The sequence below is a fragment of the Microcebus murinus genome, chromosome 5 (genome assembly GCF_040939455.1).
Source record: "Microcebus murinus isolate Inina chromosome 5, M.murinus_Inina_mat1.0, whole genome shotgun sequence".
In the NCBI taxonomy this organism is placed as follows: Eukaryota; Metazoa; Chordata; class Mammalia; order Primates; family Cheirogaleidae; genus Microcebus; species Microcebus murinus.
In genome coordinates this window covers 55485050-55507620 of record NC_134108.1, presented here as the reverse complement: position 1 = coordinate 55507620, position 22571 = coordinate 55485050, and the positions used below count along the sequence as shown (strand labels likewise).

Genomic DNA, 22571 nt, shown 5'->3' with positions numbered 1-22571 from the left:
ACAATATTGATAGCACAACAAACTGAATATAATCAATGATAAGTTATGGTATACTTTATAATGACTAAGAGAGTAGAATTGGAATATTCCTAGCACAAGAAAAAATTATAAATGCTTGAGATGATGGATACCCCAATTACCCTTGTTTTTTTTTTAAATTTTAATTGTATGCCTATATCAAAACATTACATATATGCTATAAAGATATACAACTATTATGTATTTATAATAATAAAAAATAAATAAAACAAGCAATAAAACCAAGAAATTAAGAGTAGATAATCAGAAGCTGTATGATAGGTTGTACTTGCTATCAATTTTTCCTCTTGAGTCTGTTGCATTTTCTTCAGTGCTAACATGCGCGTTGGCCTCATTTCAACTCTAGGATTTTCAGAGTTAATGCCAATTCTAATAATGAGTTTGTGTTTGTATTATCACATTAAAGCAAGAATTGAGCAAGCCCATAAAATTGTAGCATAATTATGCCTAACTTCTTTAACACGTGATTATTTGCCTCCATGTTAATCTTTCCTATATTCTTATGAGCACCTGAATAATGAAACTGGCACAAACACCTTTGTATGCTACGTGTGGCCCCAGGCCTGATGCATTGTTGAATTTTGATAGTCCTTTGTCAAGGAATATTTGTTATTGTGATATATATGCTACATAAATGAATACAAATTAGTGCCCACTTTAAAAGTGATCTGATCATAATAATATTTTTATAACATTGATTATTTACAACCATTATCATTTACCTATTGTTTTAAATATGCCCTGAGAATTCAATGTGCTTAATACATTATCCACTGTAGAAAGGTTTACTAAAGCAGAATTATAAGTTCAATATTTCATTAAGTAGATTTCTTGTCTTAGTGCTAGTAGTTGCTTTTTGTTCCACTGGTTGTGATCCTACTGCATTTGAATTGGGAAATTAAAAAAAGGTTACCAGAAAATGTATAGGTGAAATAGTCTCTTAAAATCATGTAACAGGAAATTATATGAATGCTTTACAGGTTCAAGAAATAACCTGAGATTTTAAGTAACATTTTGAGTTCATTTTAATTTTCTATTTTGAAATTTTGCATGTAATTTTGTTTAAAAAATCCATTTATAATTTTTTTCTTTTCAAGTATTTAGTTGTTAGATATATAGTGAAATTATGTTTGAGTAAGATTGTACTCTTTTCTTTTTTTATATATAATGTTTAAATATGACTATAACAATTACAGAATTTAACAGAATATCTTTCATATGTAGGTGATTGCTTTGGCAGATTAGTTTATTTCACTTAAATTATGATTTTAAAAGATGCTAATTATTTTAAAATTAAGAAATCAGTAAAACTCCAAATCAAGATTGTAAAATGTCAGAGATAACATTGTTCAGTTCAGTTTTATCCTCATGAATAATAGATATAATGATAGATATAATATTGTCTATTACAATAATAATAAAAATAATAGATATTTGGACTATTGATATATATAGTCTCAGATTATTTTCAAATAAAAGTATTTTGAGAGACAATTATCAATATGAAATAAACACCTCAATTTTTGCGTAAATTTTTTTCCTAGGGAGCTAAATTAACTCAAGTAGTGCATAAAGAGATGGGAGTATCAGACACATAATAATTCTAATACAGGAATATTAATATTTATGAAACATAAAGTTGAGAATTTATGACAAATTCAGATTTGGTTTGGCTATAAAACAAAAATAATTAACATTCTCCCTTCAAAAAAAAAAAGCAAAAGACCAAACTCTGGAAACATTTTAGAGCCATGGTTCTTTTAAAAACTTAACCAATTGAAAAGTTCATTTTTTATTCTGTCATTAATGTCAAGTTTGGTAGATTTAGTCAATATTATTTGAAATTATCAGCAGGCTTAATTAAGCATTAATAAAGTAGCAGCTGCTGAAACAGCAGCTAAATTTACTATTGTTTGTATTTATTTATTTCCTAATTGCTCCTATTCAGGCCCTACAAGCATGAGAGAAATCTGTATATTTTATAAATCAATTGTCTACTTTACTTTCCACTGTGTACTATATGATGACTACTTGGTTTAGTGAGAAGGAACTAAAGGCATATTTCTAACACATAAGCTGATATTTTTATAAACCTACAAATTGATACTAGATTTTGTATACTATATGATATATACAATTTATACTTACCTTACATTTTAAACATATGTAATTTTAATCTCATCAAATGTTTTTTTGAACACAACATAGTGAGTACTGACATAAGATATCTTGCTTATTGTAGCAAGTAAAACCCAGGTAATCACAGATATGATTATTAAACAACTTAGCAGTTATTATAATTTATTATAGCAAAAGTTAGACATTATCACATGGTAAATCTCAGTTTTTAAATTCTTTATTCTCCTCTTATATGATCCCAATATTAGCCATTAGGATGTGATCCAGCACCTTTCTGCAAGAGACAGAGTTGAACATAAACAGTGGGCTGAGGTGGTTGGGATAATGGGAGAGATGAGGCGCAAAGATATTTTTCGTAAATATTCCTACCTTCATTACTGTGTGGTCTCTTAAAACAAAAAGGAGAAGACAGACAATCTAAAATAAGTCTTTGAGAGAAAAAGAAATGGAAAGACAAAATTCAAGCATTTTTTTGGTAAAAAATAGTTTAAGAGAGTTCTGAAGCTAGAATTAGCAATAGTGATAGTTTTATTCATTTAAAAATATTTATTTAATGAATATTCTGTGTCAGGCACTTACTAGATACTGCAAAATGTAGACATTGCTCACTCAAAAGGGACTTAAATTCTAGTTGAAGAGGCTGATAAATGACATAATTTCAGTTCACGATATGTTTTATGAAAAAAATGAAAACACAATATGTTGAGTGGTCAGAAAACATCCCTTTGAGTAAGTCACATCAGAACTGGCACATGAATGAACTGAGAGAATAAGCCATGTGAATGTATGGAGACAGATTTCCATGCAAATGTGAAGACTTGGAGAAAGGAATGTGTGTACACATTTGAGGATTAGCAAGGCAGCCAGAGTTGTTGCAACAACAGTGAGTGAGATTGGAAGAGTAATGGAACTGATGTTGTTGAAGTAAATCTTGTTTCTACAGTATGACCAGGAAAAAAAGCTTAATTTTAAAATTCTCAGAGTGGTTTTCTTTGAAAATTTTAGTAAGTTAAATTGAAACTGTATTCAGCAACCTCTTTTAGTGACCCATAGTATAAAATGAGGATTTTAGATTTTATTCTAAATGTGCTAGATGTGCTAGATGTGATTAGAGGATTCTGAACAGGAAGTGATAATCTGGTATATGTTTTAAAAAGACCTTTCTAGTGCTTACATGGAGAACAGATTTTACATGGGAAAGAATAAAGATAGGGGACCAGTTGGAGGCCATTGTGAAAGTCCTGGCAATATGACTAGGTTGGTAATGGTGGAAGTGGTGTACCATGTGAATAGAAGGTAAGCTGTGTTTTCATGTAAGTACACACAAAGTATTTGTTCACATTAGACATTGTAGAGCATTTAGAAAGTTGTGGTATCACTTACATGTGACATTAAATTTAATATGCATAATTAACTAGCTTAAATATCTTAGCTAATCCTGCTAAAATATTACCAATTTATTCATATGCATTTACTACTTTAATTATTTTACCCATTTTAGTATTCATTTCACATCATAAAAAAGAAAACAATGTTTGAAACTGATTTTCCAGTGATAAATTGCAAGAACTTTCAGAAGGATGCAGAATATGTTCCACTGACCAGATCATGTATTATAAATAAGATCATTATATTCTTTGATTCTTGAGACTTCACAAAGAAGGTTTTGCAACATAATTTGGAATTATTGTGTCATTCATGAAGATATGTTTTTTAATCTAATTTTTGATTTAGCAATTCAAAAGTAGACTAATAATTTTTACCATTGTTCTATGAGACTTTAATCAATGGATTGCTGTTAGCTATATAACTCTGTAATAAGAATGATTCTGTTCTTCCTAGATGGTTAGTTCACCTAAAATTATATATTACTGAACAAATAAATCTTGTTCTTAAAGTACAGCCAGAAAAAAAAAGTTTAATTTTAAAATTCTCACAGTGGTTTTCTTTGAAAATTTTAGTAAGCTAAATTGAAAGTGTATTCAATGAACATTGACTAAGAAGTTCCTGTGTTAGATTTTGTCCAATACCCTGGGAATATTAGGTTCATTATGATCATAAAGATGAATAAGATAATTTGAGAAAGTTCTGCATAGAATAGTATAATATTAAATGAATGCTTATTAATTTGATAAGATAACTGCTGTATGGTTCTCTTTGTGAAATTTCCAAGAAAGGATGCTTTACCATTCCCGCAGTTCAGTTATAGTTATATGTTTTGGACTGCCTGATGGTTTTAAAGTGCTTAGACTCTATAAGAACAAAAACCATACAATTACAATAATATGTACATTCATATCTCCCATTTTATATTGGTTGACTTATATGTGAAATAGAAATAACCCAACATAAAATATTGTTACATGTTACATTATGTGGTTATTTTATAAATGCTATACAATTCACTGAAGGAAAATTAATGTGGATAGAGTATTTAGGAAAGGCCACACAGGAGAAAAAGAGCCTGAGATGCGTCTTCTAGAATTTGAGTAGGGGATAAAAGGGAAGATCATTTAGGGAAGGGAAATACAGAACCAGTATAGCAGCAGAAATGGTTATGATGTATTTGAATGATTGTGTACAGAAAAATAATACGAAATAAGCATGGTTAAGTCATCTTAAGTTGTCTTGTTTCACATTAACTATTCTGGTTTTTTCATTTGTAAAAAAAACCCCACATTACAAATTTGGTAGAGCTATGAGGATTAATGAAAGTGATAAGGGAAAACAAGATAGCACCATCTTGGCCCATAATTGACACATTTAATGGGAGCTTTTATATGGTATTCCTTTTTCTTACTGCTGTCACCCTCCCAGTTCAGGGATTTGACATTTCAAACTCATTCTTCAAGCAGCAAACATAGGTAAAATTGTTTTGTAAAGCTCTTTCTGGCCCAACCAAGTAGAAGTGAGTTCTTTTTCTTTGTACTATTCATATGACCTATAACAAATTATTTATTTTCTTTTGCTAAAATTGATTTTTAAAAATTATCTGTTGGCTTTTTCTAATGCAAGAATACTTTATTATTATTTAAAACCAGAAGTCAATTACTAAATCTATATTTGTGAAATCATATTGGCCTCTATGGAGATAAAAAGTTTATGGATTATTCAATTTTGCCATCAGGCTTTTTCTCCAACTGCTTAGTTTTTAATAACATGATGTTTAGCAGGAAAATACGATAGCTATTAATATTATTTTAAAATGCTTTTAATATAACATTTTGATTAGATTACACAAGTATATTATTAAAAAACTTATATAATGAAGTTGGGTCTTATTCATAAAAAATGCTGCTATGTATAAATAAATGTTCATCTTTACTTCTCAAGATTGTCCTGAGGTCTCATTTTTTAAATGAATTTCAAAATATATTTAGTGTGCAATCAAATACTGCTTTTTTTTGACAATTGATGTTTGATAAGTTTTTTGTGTTTTACTATTAATTGTAACAATCAAGTTCTAATTAATTAACCAACATAACACAAAATCCTACTAACTAAGGATATGGTAAAAATGACCTGTTGCTGTTTAAAAAAGTAGAATTATTTTTACAGAAATTTTGGATTTACAGAAAAATTGTGCAGAAAGTAGAGTCTCCATAGATCCTTTCCCGTTTATTCCCTGTATGCAGTTCCTTCTATTATTTTATTTTTATTTTTTTATTTATTTATTTTTTTTGAGACAGAGTCTCGCTTTCTTGCCTAGGCTAGAGTGAGTGCCATGGCGTCAGCCTAGCTCACAGCAACCTCAAACTCCTGGGCTCAAGCAATCCTCCTGCCTCAGCCTCCCGAGTAGCTGGGACTACAGGCACGAGCCACCATGCCCGGCTGATTTTTATATTATATATATTAGTTGGCCAATTAATTTCTTTCTATTTTTATGGTAGAGACGGGGTCTCGCTCAGGCTGGTTTTGAACTCCTGACCTTGAGCAATCCGCCTGCCTCGGCCTCCCAGAGTGCGAGGATTACTGGCGTGAGCCACCGCGCCCGGCCAGTTCCTTCTATTATTAATAGCTTCTATTAGTGTAGTACATTTGTTATAATTGATGAACTATTATTGACACATATATTACTAACTAACGTCCATAGTTTTCATTAGGATTCTCTGTGTTGAACAGTTTTATGAGTTTTACTAAATGCATAATGTCATGTATCCACCATTATAGTATCCTACAAAATAGTTTTACTGACCTAAAAATGTTCTGTATTCCACCTATTTATCACTTTCTCTCTCACCCTTAACCTTTGGCAACCACTAATCTTTTTACTATCTCTATAATTTTGCCTTTTCTTGGATGTCATGTAGTTCAAATCATACAGTATGTAGCGTTTTCAAAGTGGCATGTGTCACTTGGCAATATGAATTTAAGGATCCTCCATGTTTTTTCATGGTCTGATAGCTTATTTCTTTTTAAAACTCAATAATATCCTATTATTTGGAAGTAACACAGTCTGTTTATACATTTTTTAATTATTTAAAGGTGTCTGTTTATATCTTTTGTTTCAAATGACTATTTTATAATTAAAATTATTGTAGTACTATGTAATTTTTGTCTTCTTTCCTCTTTCATATTAGGACTAGACTTTTTATTGAGGCAATGCTAAGTATTAATAAATTTTAAAATTTTATATATGTCTAATAAATCCTGTTATATGCCTATAAACAACTTTCAGGGAATAATGTAGTGGTTTTTGTTTTAATATATGTTATTTGAATTGTTTCCTCACTTTTGATTATATATATATTTTAATATATTTTACTATTTTTAAATAAGACAATATGTTGTTATTAGCTAAAGTCACTATTTTATACAATATATCTCTTGAACTTATTCCTCTTATCTAATTGAAATTTTGTATCCTTTGACCAACAACTGCTCAACTTCCCCATCCCCTTGCTCCAAACACCCCAGCCACTGGTAACCACATTCTACTCTCTACTTCTATGAGATTAACTTTTTTAGATTCCACATATGAAGAGAGTGGGTGTATTAGTCTCACCACAAAAATAACTATGTGAGGTAATGCCTATGTTAATTCTCTAGTTTCAGTCATTTCACAATTTATATATACTGCCAAACATCATATTGTACATGATAAATACATACAGTTTATCTGGCAATTAAAAAATAAAAATAAATTTTTATTACTTTAAAGTATATTCACTTATATACTTTATATGTGATGAAAATTTTGTTTTTCATATGCCTAAGAAGAGGGATGTTACATATAGATAAACTGTGCTGTCTATTTAAACTCCCACCCCCTAACCCCCAAACAGGGACAAACCACTATTTCATATTGTCCATTTTTTACTTGGGAGTCTATATTTCTTTAGTTATCACTTTCTTTCTGTAACAAAGTAGTTTTCTTTTAAATAAAAACTTTTTTACATCTTTCCCTTCTTAGAGGAAGTGCTGTCTTCTTCCTGTGGAAAATATTTATATTTCCTCTGCCTAAACTCAGCATCTGATTCTCTGAATTTTCAGAGACTGTAATTTATCAATTGCTGCCCTTGCTTCTATGTATTTCCCTTTCCATCTCTACAAACTCTTTCATAATGAATAAATGAATGCATAACTCTTGTATGATTCAATTGCTGATTTCTGAGATGCATAGCATGGTTAAACTCTAGGTATAGACTCTAACAGCTTGGCTTAGAGTCTGTTCCTATATCTTACCCATGACAACAGCTTTGATTCCAATGTTCAATTAGCTTTATGACAACGAATACGTTTTCTAACTTAAGGTTTCAGTTTCCTTAACTGAAAAAGGGAATTATAGTAGGATTCTGTAAAAGTTATGAGGAATGTGATAATTCATGTAAAGTTCTTAACACAGTACCTGTTACACAGCAAATATTAATACCTAAAGGATATTGGCAATTATTAAAGTGATATTTTGATTGATTTATGAATATGAAATATGATGATGCCCTCCCCCAGAACCTTAAAGAATTTTTTCTTTCCTAGTTTTTAGAGAAATATCTTTCTTTCTCTATAGCTACTTTCAATGACATTCTCTCTAATAGTGATTCTTTCCCACATACGACCAACACACAAATACACACAAATACATGGAATGCTATTCTCAACAAATTTATCATCTTAAAGTTTTGTCTCTAAGTCCTTCAACATTACCTGAGACAAGAAAACAGAATTTCATCTTTTATGTGTCTTTCTGTAGCTTTCTACAATAATATTTTTCTTTATACTCTGAAAGTTTTTATGTTTTTGAATAATAAAAGGAATGTAGCAATATAGATTCTCATCATAGATACCTTTGTCGTTTGAAAATACAAATAATTTCTTACAATATATTAGAGCTTGAGTTCATCCCTGACAGATGGTTATACCATGATGAGTGAAAAGCATTAGTAATTTAACATATTTAAGCTACCGTGGAAAATTAGCAACTTCATGAAAATTGAAAACTCATTTTCTAATGTGATTGAAGCAAGCCTGCAAGGATTTTCATTAAATACTGTAAAACAAATTAGAAGGATAGAAACAAAACTCAGAGCCAGTAAACAGAATCACATTAAAAGATGATTTCAATAATATTTTAACTATTTAAAGACTAAAAACTTTTAATTGCATTGTATATTTTAAAGCTATAAAATGTTTCTTAATTCTTAGCTAAATATTCAGTGTAGTTATTATAACTATTAGAATTTGACTGATATATTTAGAAAATGATAATTGATACTAAATAGATTTTTAAAGTTTAAAATAAAAGCAATTATGAGAAGGCTGAGTAGCATGATTCATGTACTGAATGTACAATAGTTTCTTCAGTATTTTTATTATATACAGTTGTTTGATCTCCTTGTATACCTTCTTGCAATAAGTGCTCATGTGAGGATCTAAAAGCACAAAGAAATGATTAGCAGAGTAAATCAGATGCTTCATTTCATAGTAAAGAATGCTTTAAATTTTAACATAACCATTACTGCAATTCTCAAATATAAAGCCTTTGTTTTATTTAGTTTGGTTACTGATTTTTTTCTTGTGCCTTAAAACCAATTTTCAGTTTCTCTGTTTCTTTTTTATGTTTTTCTCAACAGAAAGCTGACCTTGCAGTTGCTCCACTGGCTATTACCTATGTTCGAGAGAAGGTCATCGACTTTTCCAAGCCCTTTATGACACTTGGAATAAGTATTTTGTACCGCAAGCCCAATGGTACAAACCCAGGCGTCTTCTCCTTCCTGAATCCTCTCTCCCCTGATATCTGGATGTATATTCTGCTGGCTTACTTGGGTGTCAGTTGTGTGCTCTTTGTCATAGCCAGGTAACATGCTCACTTTTGTGATTTTTTTGGCAATTGTTACCTTCTTTATCTAACTAATAATTGTCAAAAGTCACAATCAGTTTTACTTTTTCTGTTCTTTATTTCTCATGGGGTGCTGAAGAGTAATGAGTTTTTAAGAGTCACATCCACTTAAAATGTTATGCTGCCTTTTTGGGCTGAAAGCATGCTGGTTGTGTCAGTAAGCTATTAGTGCTGTAGGGTTGATTATTTTCTTGATCAAAATATAAAAGCAGTCCAAGTCACTATGGTAAAAGAATCATTGCCTGATTTTGAATATTTCTGTCAAACCTAAACCAGAATAGCATGTTTTGCTAACTTGAATTAGTAATTGAGTCATAAGTAAAACCAAAACAATAAAATTTTAAGAGACATTTTTAAAAAAGTAACCAAGGCTAATTTACAGTAAACATTCTACATATAAAAAAGGTTATCATGGTTTTCCACTTTAAACTGGTCATTTTTTTCACAGAATAGACATCACTACGAGAAATGCCTTATTCTCATTGACATGTAGAGTATGTTTCAAGTCATAGGTTCAGAAAATCAAATGTTTAATTGAAATATACATAGTTTTATATTATAATGGCCTTCAGAATCTATGCTATAGCTCAGTCAATGTTGATTTTGCTACTTTCTTGTTACTCTTGGAAGTGAAAACTTGTTATCATTTTCATTTATTCTTACTTCACTCAACTCTCATTTATGCTTACTTCAATCAATTGATAGATCATTTCAATATAATTTATTTTTCTTTTGCCTTAATTAAGATTAGAATTGTGCCTCAGGATTCAGAACTCTATTGTTACTCTAATAACATTGAGTCAAGCCATATATTCATTATATTCTTTGAATTTTTATATTTTATGAAATATCCAAAAGATATAAATAGCTCTGAATCCAAAATGAATTAGAATTCTAAGTATAATTTTTTATATTGGTAAAAATATTTATAATGTATAACTATATATATGTTTTTGTGTCCTCTAATCAAAAATAAATATGCAGTAGTCTTTTTTCAATTACATTACATAGACTCCTTTGATAAATTTATCATTAAGGATATTTGTCCTTCCTTAAACTTATTCTTTTTCCAATGATGTCATATAATTATACGAAGCAGTTAAAAAAAAAGTTTAGTTCATTCATTTAAAAAAGGAATAAAATCAATTATAGAAGTAGCTTAATATTTTATATATTTTTAATATATTGACACATAGATATTTTATATATTTATACACAATTATTATAACAATTTATCATTTTTCACCTAATTGGCTTGAGTCCTTCAGGCAATTGTCATTTGCATTTTCTTGAAAATATGTATTGGAACCCTGAGGCCATATAGCATTTGAAACTCTATGGTAGAGTTTGCTAAAATTTTATTTGAAGTTTGAGGTTCTCCCTCCAGAAATGAGGATTTGGAGTTCAAAGTTCGTAAACTTTTAGCTCCAGCTTTTTCATATCCTGTGAATATTAAATAGCCTTCTCATTTCTGAACATCTTTGGACCAATTATATATTTTTCTATAATGACCAACACAGCCACCCTATTTAATATGTTTTCAGAGAAATTTAGTTCTAGAGTCATTCAGTGGCTAGAAAGCTCTTTAGTCAGCACACAGACCATGTAGAAAAATATATACTCTGAAGTATAGAAAAAACCTTCCTTGATGTTTGCATGTACACCTGTTTCTTCTTAATCAAATTAACCAAAGTTCCCAGGAAGGATATAAATAAAGCCAAGAGGAAAGTGTCATGAGACAATTGTGTGAGCATTAATCATGCTGAATTATGTCTAACAGGAGTTTCTTGTGGATCTTAAACACAAATTCTTAATTTATCTCAAATTTGTGTTAGAAATTTTAGATATTCCTACTTTTCCAAGCCCAAATCTTTTTAAAATTAGATTTAAGGCAGATTCTAAAACCTGTGAATTTGTTTCCAGCTTAAAAGTACATTTGCAAATAGAGGCAAGTGGTATGCACATGCACTTACTAACTTTTCAAAATATCTCATTGGTAAAATATCATAGATAGCATCTCTATAATTATAGTAACATGGATTGATTTTGCACACAAAAAATACACCCAGGGATGGGGGGAAAATAAATAATAATAATAATAAAAAATACACCCAAGTCATCCTATTTGAGAGCATAAAGTCAGATCTTGTACTGTTTTTCAGTGCTTTTAAATTTTGGAATGTTATATTTTGTCAATAGTTATCAAGTGAATAGATTTGAAAATGGCCCTATTTTAGCTTCTTATTCAACAATGTAAAAAAATTGCCTGATACTGAAAAAAAATTAAGTATAAAATATTTACTTATTAAATAATAGTGTTAGATAAACAATATTGAGTAATAAAAATATTAGAGATTCTTGGTAACATAGCACATAATATCAGAATAAATATTTTACACATTTTCTCAGAATATTTTGTTCAATTCTCAATATTAGAATAATCTTGCTTAAAAATATTCCCAAATTTGAAAAAATAAATATTGAAAACTCAGATTAAAAGAAAAATTTCTGAATAGTCAATTTAAATTTTAAACTGAAAATCCCAAATCAAATGAATTCGTATAATTAAAATCTACTCTGACATGGTATTGAACTCTTGCTCCTTTGCAAAGGCAAATAAAATGTACAAGTTTCAATTGTAGAACTTAATTTTTTTTTAATTTAAATAGAATCACAATATTTGTTAGAATTTAAAATACATTTATTTAATGCCAAAGTGACATTTTGATTTTATTTATCAGTACAAATTTTATCTTATGTCATATAAAGATTACTGATGAACTCATTGACATCATTGTTGATGTCAAAGTAAAAATGGTGTATATTTATATTCTCTATCTCCATAACTATTGCAGAGAAAAGAAAGAAAAAAATATGTTTTTAAAAAATTCTTAGACATGTGTTTCATTTTCATTGAAAATCATAGAAACTAAGGTCTAAAATAACTATTATTTCAATAACAGATTCATATTTATTACTTTTTAGAAGTTATATTGAATTTTAGGGAATTGTGTAATACTTAAGAATGAAAACAATTTATCTCAAAACTAAAATATAATTAATGATTTAAGCATTATTAAAACTTTTAATTGTTATTATTTTTATTTTGGTTTTGGTCATTTTCTGATATTGTTGTTGTCATTATTGTTACAATTATTATTCTATTATCTTTCTAGCTACCAAGCTATATGCATCATCAATTTTTCATTTTCTACTTTAGATTAATCATTGCATTAACCACTCAATTAGTCAAATATTTTCTTAGCCTCCAGTAAGCATTGATAATTAGGGTACCATAAAATATTAAAAATTAATTTATCTCTCCTCTATTTAAACAAATATCTATTGGCTGCTTATAACATCCTACAAATTGTACCAAATGCTTAAATTCAAGAATATACACAACTGGATATGTTCTTTTCAGTAATAATCTTATAATCTGTGCACGTATCTGAAAATAAATATGTATTATCTTTGACTAAATATATAGAAATATTTGATAGTTATCCTAATTTTTTAGTGAATTCCATATATTTAAATATCTTTTCCTTAAAAATAACTTCTAATATACATTTAACTGGAGAGAAACATACAACTATAAAGGAAATAGAGCATTAGGTAGATTGTTAGTTGTCATTAAAATATTAGATTAGAAGTATATTGAATATCTGCTCCATCATACTATTAATATTAATTTAATGACAAATTAAGATCTAATAATAATTACTAAAATTTATGTTTTTAAAACTGGATTTAAAATTAGATTCTTTTGGTGATGACTTCTAAAAATTTTCCCTCACCCTTATTTTTTTAAAAAAATCTAAGAATATTTAACAAATGTTTTTAATGTATTTAACTGATATTAAGAAAGCAATATATACTAGGTCTTTTTATATTGGTATGGTTTTATATTTTATGATCTTTTGCAAGCAGTTACATTATTATTTATAGCATAATGACATAACCAGCATGCTTATCTGAATTAGGTGAGAACTCTTGTTTAAGAGTAAAGATGACCTGGGTTAGTGCATTCTAGACACAGAATGACCTCATCCTAAGTGTTCTAGCAATAGCTTTTAGCTTACAGAAGGTTACAAAGAAATCTTGTCCATGATGAGCTTGTACTTAGTCAGATTTGCCCCTGAATCTTTTCCTTTTTTTCTTTTTTTTCTTTGATGTAGGTATATTATTATAGAGATGGCAGTCATAAAAGTATCTGGTTAGGGCATCCACCCCTTATACTGATAATAAGATATAATTTTCACCTTGCTTCAAATATTTCTTTAATTAAATAAAAGATACTATATATAGTATTATATACTATATGCTATATATACTATTTGTAAAATGAGTCAATTTAAATTTCCACATATATTAGGGTTATTTTTTCTTTTAATCATAGATATCTCTAAGACAACTGAGCTGTTCTGAGATTCAGAGTGTAAATCTTGGTCTAGGATTTTTAGTAGTTTGATGTACAGAGATGAATAACTTGAGGACCAAACTTAAAATTAAGAAATAATGGTATACACATTTCCCTCCAACAGGATTGATGTAACCTTAACAATTATTCACTAAGCTTATAAGAATATTGCATATTTTATTCTGATATTCATATTTTAAAATTGAATACAAGTATATTTTTAAGAAGAAAAAATAATACTATACCAAATTTTGTAATAAGAATACTATTATACAAAAATTTCTCAGGCTACTTAAATGGAAAAAAAATGAATATGGTCAACTATAGAAAAAAAGGTAAAGGAAGCCAAACAATATTAACTCACCTGGACTTCTTGGTTAGAATAACAAAACGAAGAATAGTCAGTGTGTTAGATACATAACATTCATTTTTCTAAGTTAAAGAGAATATAGAAAGTTCTTGTGTTTTTTGTGTTTAATAGCCTTGTATGATTTTTGGAATGTTAGAACATTACCTATTGTATTAGTGGATTAGGCAGCAGGAGATGGTCTCCCTAGAATCCGCTCAATGGTTTATCATGACATTGACCACCAGGATTATCTCAACATATGTTTTGGCTTTAATATGGTCTGTGGTCACAAGATGAGAAGGCTATTGTCTTACTGAGAGTCCTTATACTTTATAAAGTATTTTGTATTTCTTCTGGAGCTCAGAGGTAAAGATATTCTAAAAATAGTGTTTTCAATGGTTTAACTCACTTTAGAAAAATATATCCAAAGTACTTGCATTACTGCTTTGATCTTAGTTCCTCATTAGTATGGTATAGCTTTTACATTACTGTCACAATGATGGGTGACATTTAATGTACAGTGAAGGGCAACAATGAATTATTATGCACTTAAAACTGGATTACTGTTTTGGTGAGATATTCAATGTTAAACTAATAATCTGCTGTCAAAAATATTGTTGTCACATTTTAAAATGAAATGCCATCTTTGTTGTGTGCCTTTGCCACCAACTTGGCAATGGTTTCATACTCAGAAAACCATTTAATTTCACCTTTCCATAATATAATTTTAGATATATATTACTTTTTTTAATGCCATGCTTTTTACTGAAGTAAATTGCAGGGAAACCCATTTGTTATTTCTCTTCCCATTAAGCAATTTTCTTAAAATTTATTGAAAATTTGGTTTTAAGTAAGTTTTGTTCTACTGATATGCCTGCCACACACCTGTAAATGATTATTAAAATTGATTATATATTAACAAATATGTAAGTTAAGGATCTAAACACCAATATTGATTAAAATTAGATGTACTTTCAAACTAATAACTAAAATGTTTCCATAGGAAATGAGGCTACTGATACATTAAACATTTTTTTCTTAATTGTTATTTGGTAAACCTGTTATGAATAAAGTACCTCTTTATTTTTAGTGGTTCCAATAGTGTTCATGATTATAAAATATTCATGGAGTCACCAACTCCCCCAAAATACTTGTGTCATTTGTGGAACCAAACCACTGAAACTCAGTTGACTTCCTTTCAGCTGTGGTAAATATGGTATCTAAGCAATTGAAGCAGTTGAGATCTTGACTGAAATTATCTAAGACAAAAAAGAGAATCTAATCATCAGAGGATAAATTAAGATATTTTCCATCTCTCCATTTATAGTTATGCCAGACATTTACAAGAATAAAAGATTTGAGAAAAATTGAGTAAGACAAAGGCAAATTAAATTAATGTGCTTTTTCTATAATTTTTTTGTCAGATCAGATGCTTGTTGACATTTTCTTTTGAGGATAATTGTGCTTGAGTATCTTTTAGAAGTTTCTACATCTTTATCTAAATCATTTTCCCCATATAAATAAATGATTTTTATTGATTGTTAGGCCCATATAAGTATAAATGCAAGAGCAGAATTTGACAGCCCATTTTTATTTCTCAAATTCTATGGATAAATTATTTGCTTCTATGTCTTTCCTTGCCTCCATCACCAGAATTTCATTCAAAGGCTCCTGGAAGCAAAAAGGCTGCCTCTCTCTCTAGTCATTGTAAGTGCGTCCACTCCATGAATATTTTGGCCAATGAGCTTTTGAGATCTATGGTCATCCTATGATGATTTGTTTCCATTTAGAAGTTCTATAATGGCTAGCTCAGTGAATCACAGAAACTAATTATAATAATTTACAATGTATAGGGCGACATTAAGAAACTCAAGAGCCAGGCATGGTGTTTCATGCCTATAGCATCAGCACTTTGGGAGGCTGAGACAAGAGGATTACATGAGGCCAGGTTCAAGACCAGCCTGGACAAAATAGCAAGATCTCATATCTACAAATTAAGGGAAAAAAATTAAAAAAGAAAGAAAGAAACTCAAGAATGCTAAAATCTTTAAGTTCAATGCTTATTAAATTGTATATTTGCTACCAAAAAATGTCACTTTTGTTCTTAATGAGTACTTTATGGAACATGTAGTTATGTTTTATAGACACACATGTGAGTGTGTGCACACATGCGCACATATCTCCTAATAAGAAGAAGCACCTTTATAAAAATTAATATTTTTTTTAAGATTTGGAAAATAAGATGTAGTGGCTACTGTGGTAGTTTCCACCAATGTGTTATACATGTTTTGTTAGCTAATTCAAGTTGAGAAGTTAATAGGGCAAGACTAATACTGTCAATGGCTCGTCTCTTGTTTTTCTGACATTTTATATATTCTTTTTCCTTTTCTTTTTCTTTTTTTAGAGTATTAAAATTTCTTTGATGTGTCTTTTAAGAATAGACAAGATAAGGAAAACCAAGCATTCCTCACTAAGTGATTATATTTATTCTTTCATGTTTTCAGGTTCTAGGTAGCTATATTTTCCATAGCTGCAGAGTATTGTAAATTGCTTGTAAGTAGCCACCTCACCAGTTTGGTTTGTTTGTGATAATTCTCAAAACAAAACCACACTTCCACAGCCACTTGAAAAATAGTCCCCTTGGACTTGTTGGGAGGTTTCCCAGTAAGCCTAAGAAAGGTCTTCTCAATTGGAAATTACCCCAGGAAAGTCAGTGGCTTTTTTTTCTTTGAAGGTGTTCTTTATGAACTATTTTAGTCTGCAATGTCTAGTCAAGAGAGACCAAAGGTTTTATTCAAACATGCACTTGCAACAGTGGTGTCTGTGCAGGAAGCCAGTGAAACAAATATAATGAGGAAATAAGGAAACATTCACTAGTATTTATTTTTCTCTTTCTATATGTCTTTGCACAATGATCAAGAGTACTGTGCTCATCAAAAAGCAATTGTCTTGAGAAATGTAGAGAAATAGGTCATATCTTTTTTTTAATGGCAAACATGACACCTAAATTAGTAACATTTTTACTTGGATAAATTTGTCCTTTTGCTATAGAATCTTTGGTGTAAGAGTTCTTGTGTAAGGTTGATGTTTCCTTGTATAGTCTTATACTGGAGTGATGGGTCAAGAGGGGGAAACTCTAAGAGGGAGAGAAGAAAGAAAACATATATATATATATATATATATATATATATATATATATATATATTGCATGTCAACAATAGACAGGTTATATTTGCGAACCATATAGAGATTAATTTAAGTAACTGTGTTTTTTATGCTTCAGTTTAAGGAACGAATACATATACCTCAGTTTACAACCATTTTCCCCACCACAAAGGAGATTAGAGTTGTTTTCTCTTAGTTCAATGCCATTATTGTTACACTTTTTAACTGCAGTTTATTATGGGGAGGAAGTTTGTTCTAAAGAAAAGAAACAAACTTAGAAAAAAAAAACACATTTAGAAAGGGAACTTGTATCACTTGGTCCTTTTTGATTATCATCTTAAATTTACCTTTTACTTTTTCTTTCTAAGATTATATTTAAAAAATAGACCTTAGCTATTTTTGTTATTTTTAAAAAATGCTCTATTAAATCTTTTAACTACATGATAACAGTATATTATTTTACAGCAAGAGGTAATTCCTTGAAAAATTGCTTAATCAGCTACATTTAAGATGTGTGTCTTTCTCTTTAGTCAGCAAATAAAAAAGCTTTAAAACTATTTCTAATGAGTTGGACACCTAAACAGGTGACATTAGCAAGGCACACAGGTGCAGATTTGCCTTATAGACCCATTCTCTGGAAATGCTAACTCTTTTTTCCCTGAGATATAATATAATAGAAGCATGTAGTGAAAGAATAAAACCACATTGTGAGTTTTTCTGTAGATTCAGTTGATATTGGTATAGTTTAGAGTTTTTTAATAATTCATGAATGTGAAATAAACATCAATATTAAATGCAAATGTATAGATGAAATTTTAGTGTTAATTTATGACTTTATTTTTTCATAAGAATTAAAATAATGCACTCTATCCAAATAATTAATGAGTAGGAGATACAGTGTCATCAACCAATGTAACTTCATTCATTAGAGCATGTCACAACACCTTAATTGCTATAATTTTTTACATTCCATTACATAATTACATCATTCAAGTTAAACTGTTTTCATATCAATCCTGTTGGGTATGCATATTTAGAAAGAGAGAAATTCTTTTCCTAAGGAAAAATATTATGGTTCCTTTAAATAGCAATAGAAATTTCAATATACTTGGATAGAAAGAGGTTGATTGCATCTATTCTGTATAGATCACAAACTTTTGTATAGATTAAATAGAATTAGTAAAAATATCATCAATGCAAACTTATTTCTATTGATCTTCACTACGTAGAGTTTTAAATATTTCTAGTTAATCCTTGCATAACCAATGACACTATGAATAAATTTATCTGTTAGAAATTTGTTGATTTTATATTTATTTTTGAAATTTTGTTTGGCAGGCCAGAAATTAACAGAAATTAACAAAATGTAAGTCATTCCTTATGACAAAAAGCCTTATTAATGAAGTCATTACACACATCTGTATTTTAAAACTATAGTGATGGTTTCTATTCTATTTAATGTATGTTTCTTGAAATAGACTTAGTTCCAATACTCTCTGACTTATATAGAGGGTGATTTTCCTTTTTTGCCAGCTTAGATATATCATAGTTTCCTGATATTCTTTATGAGAGATGTTTAATCCTAAATTAACTATTTTAAAACATTCCCCATTCTCATGTGCTCCTGACTATACCTGAGATAATAAAATGAGGTTAATGAATTCGCGACAAATTTTCCTATTAAGTGGATGGACTTGATATTTGAAGCAAAGGTGAAATTGTAGGTTTTGAATGTTACTGGCATGATAAACATTATAAACAGAATAGGGCTACAACTGTCATCTAAGTTGGTTCAGAATATGCACCTGAATATTATTTTAACGTAATAAAATTAGGTAAGTGTTTCCCTGCTTCCCTTACTATTATTGGTATTGAGAATGGGTGGTGCTGGGAGGTGAATTTCAATATAAGTTTAGCAATTCACTAGACTGAAGATATGTTTTGGAAACTGATATTAAAGAACTGATTTTTACCAAAAAAATAAAAATAAATAAATAAATAACCCTTGGAAATAGTGAAACTTTTGCTTGTAAATGGAGATGCAAAAATGAGATTTATACTCAGGGAAATGTATGTTGATTTCAAAATGTTTATATTACTACATCGATTTTCAATTAGGGCTTCAATTTTTTTTAAATTAGGAAGATATTACAAATAATGTTTTGAATCTTCCACCTGTCAAGAACTAAAAAATATTTATTTTGATACTTCTTAATTTGGATATTTTAATTGAAAACAAAACAATGAATTATTTCCAAACATACTTCAGTTATTTTAGGTACTAAATTCTATAAAGAGTTAATACATATAATTTTTAATATTTTATTGATTTGTTTGATACAATAGAGTGTCTATATTTTCAAAAGACATTTCCAACATTTTTAGTTTGAAAAATAGCCCAAAAGTTACTTAACTATGTGACAGATTATAAAAATAAATTTTATAGGTAATATTTCTAACTAAAAACACATTATATGCCTTGCATGTTTATGGTAGCTGAAGTTTACTATAATCCATATAATCACATATTAGTCAAATCAATTTAAATTTTAGAAAATCAAATGCTGCCTTTCTAATGCTAGTTTCAAATTCTTGTTGATAACATCATTTACTTATTGGGTGTCCAATTTTTAAATAGAAGCATATTTGTTTTATTTTTACTATTTGAAACCACATGGCTTTCTGTCTGGTCTGAGGACAGTCTGCTTTGAGCCTTTTAATTCTATAGTTAGCTACTTTTCAAATCCTTAGAAAGTGTATATTGCAAGCTAAACACTTACTTCTGACTTATAATTTTAAGAGAGAATTCTTTCAAATGTTACTTAAGCTCATAGTTTTTTTAATATAACTACAATTTAATGTTTGGTACTTCACTTGCAAATACCTATATTGGTAAGAATTTATAGTATAAACATATTTTCTTATGTAGCATTGACATGTGAGTTATTTTCTTTATTATTCTCAATTTAAAGCCACTCTTAATTTAATTCAATTGGGAAACTGGGTGTCTTAGAAAATAATGGTATTGGTAGCCATCTAATGGGACTAAATAATAGCCATTATATAATTTTAAAAAATAGATTTTAGTTATACGTGTAAAATTTTATATTTTCTTTTGCTTTCACATTTGTAAAATTGCCTGAATTTTATGGCAATCGATAGTAGGACTTTACTCCAAAAATCTTAAAATGATCAATAAATGATTATAATTATAATTTTTATTCCATACAAATCTAATAGCAAATCTCATAACAATAAAAAAACTCATTTTAAATAATTTAAGTAAATGGCAGTACACCATTATGACTTTATTTTATTTCAATAATATTTCTTAGGATAAGAATAGGTCATAAGAATCTGTTGCTAGCTTATTTGTGAAATTAATTTTCTATTTCAAATTTAAATTTTAAGTGGGAGTCAGAAGGAAGTCATAAATTTTGAAGATGCTCATTGTTTATTGTTTTTAGTTATTCATTTATAGCCTAAATCATGTTGATTTTTCTTTAAGACTATATGTTTAAGAAAAATTAATCATAATTCACATTTGTTTTCATTAATATATTATGAATCAGTGGAGCTGACCATTGTTGCCATTTCATTAAGCCCTTTCAATCCATTTAAATCCATTAAATAATATGTTCAATAGCATATTATCATGACATGTACAGATAATCATTGTACTTCACTATGTAGATCCGGTGACTTTCTGGTGCTAAAACTACCAATTAAACAGTGTGAAGGTAAATTAAAGAATAATATATAAAGTTGGCATACAAGTTTAACATAAATAATGTGTATTGCTTATTGATATGATGGCAATTGTTTAATAATTGGCTACTGCAGTGAAAGAGGCTTTGGTTTGTAGCATTTGCTAATTTTCATGATTTAAATATTCCCACTATGGCCAATAGCAAGCTACCAATGGAATTGTCACTGAATGCAGAAATTGGGGAGATATTAATAGATGTAAAACTGGCTCTTGCAAGGCAGGATGAACAGTCTATGGCATATGACTGATATATAATAGGTTCAAAAGAAGGGAAAAGCAAATAGATTATAAAAGTGAATAGCAGATAGTCCAGGTGAAATGTGTTTATATTCAGATGTGCAGAATATATGAAGAAGGCTATGTGGAAGATAATGGCAAAGATGTAGAGCCTTGAAAGCAAAGGTAAAGAGCTGAGTTTTTATTAAAAAAAATTAGACCTCTATAATAATTCTAAAGTTAAAGTAAATGCCAATTTATCCTCTTGTTCCTGAAAGTAATCTATTATCTAAACAATTAGCACAACATTTTAAAATGAATTACATATTTTGATTTGTAATATGAATATCATATCCCATAGATGAGAAATATCTATGAGAAAGATAAAATATACTAGGAAAACTTTAGTAATATGATTATATCAGGGAATGAGTCATTATGGGTATTGATATTTTCTGAATTAATGAATTTTCAATCACTAAATTATTAAAAAATTAACTCTTTACATGGAAAATGTTTAACCCTGACATAGTCTTTTCTGCTTATAATTTTTAACTGAAAATTCTAAAAAGAATAAAACTTTCTAAGTTCATTTAGTAACAATATTAGAAACATGAATTATAGTCCTCTGAAAGTCTAGTAATAGACTGAGAGCCTATGCTAGTAGGAATAGGTTCACTTATGGGTAATAAGAAACTTGGCAAAACATTTGCTCAAATAAATAGGGCATGATTGCTCTCATAGTCTTAGATTAGACAGGACAAAATTGAAACAGTTACTGAAAGATAATATCGAAGAACCTGACACCTTCTGCCTACCTGCTGCACCATTCTTAGAGTGAGACTTTCATCCTCATGGTTTCAAGATGTCCACTGCAACACAAGGTATTCTTATATCTATATCTCAAGCCAGGAAGAAGAGCAAAAGATAAAATCATTGCCTTTTTATTAAGAAAGGAAATGCTTCCTCTCTATATCTTATTGGCTAGAACAATTTTACTTGGATATCTCTAGCTTCAAGATAGGCTGCAGAAGTGATTTTCTTTTATCTGAGTGCGCTGCCACTCGAATTTTTTTGTAAGTAAGAAAAATTATATTATTGGATATGTAATTGGCAATGGCTGGCACAGGGATTT

The 22571-nt window shown here is 29.1% G+C and overlaps 1 protein-coding gene across 3 annotated transcripts in view; it reads left to right on the top strand.

The window, feature by feature from the left end:
* GRIK2 (glutamate ionotropic receptor kainate type subunit 2) overlaps positions 1–22571 on the top strand; it is a 616372-nt gene that overhangs the window by 453910 nt on the left and 139891 nt on the right. For all 3 annotated transcript variants that reach the window (XM_020287070.2, XM_076003095.1, XM_076003096.1), the window contains one exon: positions 9249–9472. In XM_020287070.2, coding sequence (XP_020142659.2) covers positions 9249–9472 — 224 coding nt within the window. The remainder of the gene's footprint in view (positions 1–9248; positions 9473–22571) is intronic.